General features: G+C 41.6%; 3 protein-coding genes across 3 annotated transcripts; 2 read left to right on the forward strand and 1 right to left on the reverse strand.

Annotated features, from left to right (window-relative positions):
* Positions 1–236: 236 nt before the first annotated feature.
* LOC128545998 (uncharacterized) lies at positions 237–2,160 on the forward strand. Its single transcript, XM_053527823.1, has 3 exons — positions 237–1,030; positions 1,291–1,410; positions 2,029–2,160. Exons 1-3 carry the CDS (start codon positions 839–841, stop codon positions 2,158–2,160), a joined length of 444 nt encoding a protein of 147 aa, XP_053383798.1. The 5' UTR covers positions 237–838.
* LOC123548773 (uncharacterized) lies at positions 1,368–3,495 on the forward strand. Its single transcript, XM_045336308.2, has 2 exons — positions 1,368–1,652; positions 2,029–3,495. Exon 2 carries the CDS (start codon positions 2,244–2,246, stop codon positions 2,778–2,780), a length of 537 nt encoding a protein of 178 aa, XP_045192243.2. The 5' UTR covers positions 1,368–1,652; positions 2,029–2,243; the 3' UTR covers positions 2,781–3,495.
* A 754-nt stretch (positions 3,496–4,249) lies between these two features.
* On the reverse strand, positions 4,250–6,087 carry LOC123548772 (putative nuclease HARBI1). Its single transcript, XM_053527824.1, has 2 exons — positions 4,547–6,087; positions 4,250–4,454 (listed from the first exon to the last, which is right to left on the reverse strand). Exons 1-2 carry the CDS (start codon positions 5,080–5,082, stop codon positions 4,250–4,252), a joined length of 741 nt encoding a protein of 246 aa, XP_053383799.1. The 5' UTR covers positions 5,083–6,087.
* Between the last annotated feature and the right edge of the window lie 756 nt (positions 6,088–6,843).

Here is a 6,843-nt window from a genome sequence, read left to right on the forward strand (position 1 = left end):
AACTCTTTTTTCAATACTGGTGACATATGACTTTTATTGCATATCGTTTTTTCTTAGATGATTATCCTTCAATATACAAAGTTAGAAGAAATTCTATTATTGGAAAAAATTTCGCCCATCTCATATACAGGGAATTCTAGCGTACTCCTTTAGTATAACAATTGCTATTTGCATAGTTTGAAACCTTAAATAAAAATTGCAAATGCTTGAAATCCCAATGAAGATCACTTAAGCTGGGCTCCCACTGCCGATCAGATCAACTCGATCAAGCCCGATCAAGCGATCGGGTACTTGTCTGGGTAGGTCGGCATGATTGATCGGGAGTGGTCGGGGAGGTCTACCTTGGTCGGCATCGCTCGGGCTTTCTACCCGAATTTTTTTGACATGTCAAAAAAATTCGTGTAGCGATCGTGTAGCCAAGCGGTCGAGAAGAGCTCGGGAAGCGATCGTGTATTGATCGAGTTGAAGATCGAGTTAATCGAGAAACAATCTTGTAGCGATCTTGTTTGGTCGGATTGACATCTTTTACCCGATCTGTAACCGATCTTCTCGACTTCTACTCGAGTAATATACGATCGCATCCCGATTAAGTAGATCTCTGTTCGATCTCTTGTCCAGATTATCAAGACTGCTACCCGACTACTCCACGACCACACACGACCGCACACGATCAAACCCCGATCACTGTTCGACCATACACGAGCTCACGTGACTAAAGCAAGAAAAGCGTGCTGACCAGTGTCTCATAAGTTGTTTGGACGCTGAAGATATAACATCTTTAGCAAACCAATATCTGTTAAAACATCTTCAGCCAAGCCATTTCTACTACAAACTAAAGATGCCGAGAAAAGGCAAAAGGCCGATAGGCAGTACAATTGCGAGTAAATGTGCAGTTGCTGCGCCTCAGCCTGAAATCGTGGAACCCACCCAGGAAGAGAGTAATGAGTCGCCTATACCCCCTACTGACTCTTCTGCCGAGCAAACCAGAAAAGAGCAAGTAGAAGAACGTCCGACTTCTCCTGAGATAGAGGTACTAAGCTTTTGATTTTGCTTTCCCTTCGAATACGAACAAACAACTGTCATTAGACTTATATTTTGTGTGTCAAGTGTTTATAAGGATATAATGCATAATTTGTTTATTTTATCATAACACACTGCTATGTTTGTCATGTATTTTTACAATTAGTACTCTACATGTATATGTTTTTTTCGGCAATATTTTAGGCGCAAAATAACAAACATAATTGGAAGTTTCCTTGTTATTCATAAGTATACTTTTAATGTTTACAGACTGATATCAGGCCCCGGAAGACACTACATCGTACACTCACGCAAGATGAAGAAGATGACCTTGTAGCGTGGGTTAAGAGAGAACTCGTTCCTCTTCGACAAATCATCCGCAGGATTCAAGTATAAGGAGAAGAAGAACAGTACATGGGCCGCGAAAGAGGCAGAGTTGGGCCTCAAACCTGGAGACCTGTCGTCAATCTGGTACACGAATATGAGAACACAGTATTCGAAACTAATTAAGCTTACCAACAAATCTGGATCTGGTGCTGGAGAGCGCACCAGCAAGGCAACAGTGGATTTTGGACAACTTTGAATTCCTGCGCCCTTATCTGGTACAGCTGCGAACTCAGAGGGGATCCAAAGTAAGTACATGTAGTAATAAAAATCCTGTATAAATCATGTGTATACACTTAAAAGAAATATACGTAATCAAGCATTAAATTATTTCTAAATTTTAATGGTATAAAAGGGAGTTCAGTTTTTTTGCCTAAGTTTGACTCGGATTTAACGACAGCTAAGGCCATATCTCTATTATACAAGGCCATATGTGGACCTATGTTTTAAGTCTTGTGCAAGAGAAATACCATACAACATTTCTGAAAAGTTCATTTCAGAGCCGGGATTCAAACTCAAGCCAACACATGACACAGGATTCGCAGTCCAAGGCGTTAACCTCTCTGCCATCGGGGCACCTTCTTAAAAGTCTGTATTTATTCTGTGTACTTTCTATATTTGCAGTTTGCGGAGAAGAGAAAGGAACTTGTCTTGGAGGAGACAGAGGATGATGACGCCGCCTCCGATTCGTCAGCACCCTCTACATCAGCAGTATCTGGTTGCCGTCCCAAGCAGCGCGTGTACTGTCCTCATTGACGTCCGAGTTGGAGTCCGTGCGTGGTGCCATCACAGTTGCGCAAGATCCAGCAGCACACACTGGCCAGTTTTTGGTGTATTTGATGCGCCAAATGGACCAGCAGAGAATGAATGTGTTTGTCACACGTGCAACAAGGCTGGCTCTGGACCTTGCGGAGGAAAGCCAAGAGGAGAAGAGACGACTAGCCACCCAAGAGGCAGCAGGGCATGTAGGTCAACAGATAGCAGATCCAGTTTTTGCCATGCCTGTCCCTCCCGCTCCTACATCATCTATATACAGAAGACAGGCTCCCATATCAGCGGCGTTCGGCTCAGCATGGCAGCAGAATCAGTTTCAGCAACAGGATCACATGCAGCAGGATTTTCAGCTAGCTACCAATATAGCTGCATCTGCACCACCAGCCCATCTTACACCACTGCTGAAAAGTTTTACTCACCTGCAACCACCAAATGTGCAGGCAATCTTGCAACAGCCTACATGTGCTTACAGGTCCATTACACCCGCCATAGAAACCCCAACCACGACTGCATCTATCATCCGCCAGGCTATGGATATGGTCTCGACACCAAATAGTTCCCCCATCCTAACCCAGGAGATGCATGACGCACCCAAGGACTGAACAAAGTAACTGGAAAATGGTTGAACCAGCCAAGTGATTTGATGATGTGATTTTACTCAAGTTTATGTGCATTGTGAATTTAGTTTTTCGACGTTTTGGTTTTTACTTTGAATAAAGGTTAAATAGCCTCATTCTTGATAAATATTACTGTTGACTGTTGAGTCTTCTTAAGTAAATCAATGTAAACTGTTCGTAAAATTTGTTTGGATAGCAATTTATCTTACTTAGAAACTTAATTAGCTTACTTTTGGCATAAGGCAAAATAACCCTGTTATTATGTAGGTTTCTGTCAGTATTAAAGTTGAACTTAAATGTGTATTGTTATAACAAAACAAGGCTGGTCATGCTGGTAGCAATTACTTAAGAATACATGTATTCTAAAATTTAATATTTTTCTTCAGCCCCTAAACAATTAATCAATCAATTAAAAGTGAGCGTTGTGTTCTGGTAGTTAAAACGTTCGACCTTATGAAGAGATGTCTGCTACCGCAACTTGTCCTATACGTGTAGGTTATAGTTCATATAATGGAAAAATAACCAAATTTAATACAAGCGAGCGAAGCGAAGCGCCGTATTAAGTTTGTTTATTTTTCCATTATATGAACTATGACCGACTTATAGTTAACCCCGCCCACTATCATTCCTGTGCCTTCAATTAAAGTCATGTGATCGGGGGAAAATCACGCCATCCGTATACAGCGCGCCAATTGGTTGAACGGTAACTTGGATAAGTCGTTATCGATTCAAAATGACGTAACTACCGCTTGATAAAGCAGAAGTGACGTCATTTTGAATCGACACTTCTGTCGTTCCAGACAGTAGGCTGGGCTTGCTATTTGGCGCGCGCCATGTCTGCTGACCTAGTTATAATACGAACTTATTTGTGCAGAAGTGTTCTTATATGGAACATATTCGAGCAGAAATTTGAAAAATCTCTGGACGGTGATTGGCTCAGAAACTAGGGTGAACTATAAATGAAAGTTGTAAATTACTGGTATGTGGCTATTTCTTGTTGCCGACTTAGGTCATGTTCTAAGTTAACTCACCACCGTGATATGATTGAAATACTTCGAAAAAGGGCATAAAATCAAGAAACAAACAATCAACTCTATTGTATATACATGTATACTTGAAGCTTATTTCCTCCATTAACAAACATATCATGGAAACTATCATATCCAAATAGAAGATGACTTACTATAATATACTTAAACATATCGGAAATCACTTTAATAACTACATAACTTGTGCATACTCGCATCATATAGGTTATACACTTCATCAAAATATCTTTCCAAAGTAACTAACACACTAAATCATATTCTGTTGCCACTCAACTGAACCAGCTCGGGAGTTGAAGTAGTGTTTAATGTAGTTCCTCTGACTGACCCCAGCGGATGTCACCACATTTCTTCCATGGGTCCGATCACCATCAGCCAACTGTCTTCCTTGGCGCCATTCACCAGGTACTATTGGTTATGCTCGTCCTCTTGGTCGACGGCCAGTCTTGCAATGGCAGGGTACCGTATGCTGATAAGGTTATGCAGTGTGACACATGCAAGAATAATCAAGTCAACGGTTTCGGGCATCTGGTTCAAGCAGCCAAGTAGGCACTGAAACCGCATAGCGAGAAGACCGAAGGCGTTTTCTACCACTCGTCTAGCCCTGGACAACCTAAAATGAAAGGATGGTGATGGTTTATAAGAACAAATTTCTGATTAAATGCATAGCTATTTTGCCAATAGTAATTCAAAAGATTGTCTAACCTGTAATTGAATATGCGCTCCTCGTTGGTCAAGTTGCGTCTGGAGTATGGCTTCATCATCCAAGTTCTCAACGGGAAGGCGTCATCTCCAATGAGGAAGTATGGGGTGTTCATGTCATCGCCAGGCAGTGGATCAGGGTCAGGCAAACCAAGGTTGTTTTCTTCTAGCATGGTTCTGAGTTCAGTGTTATTGAATAGCTGGGCATCGGATGCACTGCCATTAGCACCAACGCTTACCCAGATGAATTTGTAGTTTGCGTCTACGAGTGCGAGTAGTATTATGGAAAAGAAGCCTTTATAGTTATAGAACAGAGATCCAGAGTTCTTCGGGTTCTTTATCCTCACGTGCTTACCATCAAGAGCCCCGCAGACATGAGGAAAATTCCACTTGGTTCGGAAGTCATCTGCAATCTGCTGCCATTGTTCAGCAGTGACGACGTCTGGCAAAACCTCTTCAGAGTACTCCTGTATTATAGCATCCAAAACTTCAGGGACGAATTTACTTATTGTGTTACTTCCCACTCGGAATGAGTACATCAAGTCTGAATACGAGGCTCCAGTTGCGAGATGACGAAGAGTGACCGCCAACTTCAATCAGGCTCCAGGGCTTCCCTGAAATAGAGATTGAACAATGATAAGTAATAACTAGCCTGCTATTATACAACGTATTAAAATTTCTTAAATATTAGTGACAATTGCACAGAGCTGTTGATGTCAATTGGTTGGAAAAGTAACTAGATGACTAATTATTTCAGAAATACGTGAAAATGATGGGGATCAAACCCATGATTTACCTGAAGTTGGTGTTCTTTTTCTGAATTCTGGGTGATATGCGATCAACAAGCTCCCCAAACATATCAGCGTCTACCCTTAGGAAATTTTTGTATCCTTTTGGGTCTTCCCTGTTTAGCTCCTGTAGCAGTTGCTCATAATGCCCATACAGGGGTCGTCGTGCAAGCCACTGCTTCATCCATATTTTCCTGCGCATTTGTCGCCTACGTCTATGCCTACGACCCTCAGCCTCTTCCTCTTGTTCCAACTCTAGCACTGCAATGGCCCTGTCTCTCTGGAGCTCTAACCATCTGGCCCACATCTGCAACTGCTCAATCTCCATAAATATGTATACTATGCTGGACACAACATATACCATGAAGTTTCAGGATGAAGTGATAATGATCAACACTGTTTGAAGTTTTTATTCTAAAAGTTTTGGTACACGACTGTTCACGACCTTCTACGACTCGAGTACGACTATGACGATCGGGTCGGGGAAAGATCTGACACCGATCGAGCAGAGATCCAGTAGGTCGAGTTGAGATCGTGTAGGGATCGTGTAAAGGTCGGGATGATCGAGCGGAAATCGGAAAGGTGGTCGGGTTGACGTCGTGAAGGAGTCGTGAATAATCGTGTGGAAATCGTGTGTGATCGACAAGAGGTCGAGAAGAAGTCGTGTATTCGCCTTTAGTCGAGCATGGTCGGGCCTGATCGGGGAATTTGGGTGATCGGGATGATCGAGTTGATCTGATCGGCAGTGGGAACCCACCTTTAAGAATAAATTGAGCCGTGCCATGGGAAAACCAACATAGTGGGTTTGCGACCAGCATGGATCCAAACCACCCTGCGCATCCGCGCAGTCTGGTCAGGATCCATGCTGTTCGCTAATGGTTTCTCTAATTACAATATTCTTTGAAAGCGAACAGCATGGATTTTCTCATGGCGCGGCTCAATTAATCAGTTACAACTCAACAAAGTGCAAATATATGTACAAGCTAAAAACAAATTTCTTAAAGCGTTTTCGTTGTTCTCGTGTTTAATAAAGATTTTCTTATGTCTGGATTTTCTGATAGATTGCAGTATGATTATATCTTTGGATATATTTTGACATTTCCCTGCATTTGACAAATGGGAATGTAGAAAATTATTTAATTTGTACAAAGTCGCATTTTGGAACTTCTCTAGAAAATAAATTACTTTTTCTATTTCCATTGCCGGTATTTACGTCACAACCGTTTTAAATGAAAAAAGGATAAGTCACTATATGTAACTGGTAACATACCAGACACATTAGGGAAAAGATACGTCAACCTCACACTGACATTTATTTTGGGAAATATGCTGTTTGAAATGTCTGAATAGTTTCGTTATGTATATATTATTACCGCTGTAGCTAAAGGCTTCGTAACCTTATCACATGAAATAAGCAGGTGGTCGATTACAGAAATATAATAAAGTAAACGTTTGTGTATAAATCAATAAATCATGTTGCCTGAGCATACATTGTATTTGCACGTTACATGC

Source organism: Mercenaria mercenaria, chromosome 17 (assembly GCF_021730395.1).
Source record: "Mercenaria mercenaria strain notata chromosome 17, MADL_Memer_1, whole genome shotgun sequence".
Taxonomy (NCBI): domain Eukaryota; kingdom Metazoa; phylum Mollusca; class Bivalvia; order Venerida; family Veneridae; genus Mercenaria; species Mercenaria mercenaria.

Coding starts and splice junctions, on each gene's coding strand:
- LOC128545998 (XM_053527823.1), top strand. CDS start 839: ATGCCGAGAAAAGGCAAAAGGCCGATAGGCAGTACAATTGCGAGTAAA. Junction 1,031..1,290: donor CGACTTCTCCTGAGATAGAG/GTACTAAGCTTT, acceptor TAATGTTTACAG/ACTGATATCAGGCCCCGGAA. Junction 1,411..2,028: donor AAATCATCCGCAGGATTCAA/GTATAAGGAGAA, acceptor CTATATTTGCAG/TTTGCGGAGAAGAGAAAGGA.
- LOC123548773 (XM_045336308.2), top strand. CDS start 2,244: ATGCGCCAAATGGACCAGCAGAGAATGAATGTGTTTGTCACACGTGCA.
- LOC123548772 (XM_053527824.1), bottom strand. CDS start 5,082: ATGTACTCATTCCGAGTGGGAAGTAACACAATAAGTAAATTCGTCCCT. Junction 4,455..4,546: donor GAGCGCATATTCAATTACAG/GTTAGACAATCT, acceptor CTTTCATTTTAG/GTTGTCCAGGGCTAGACGAG.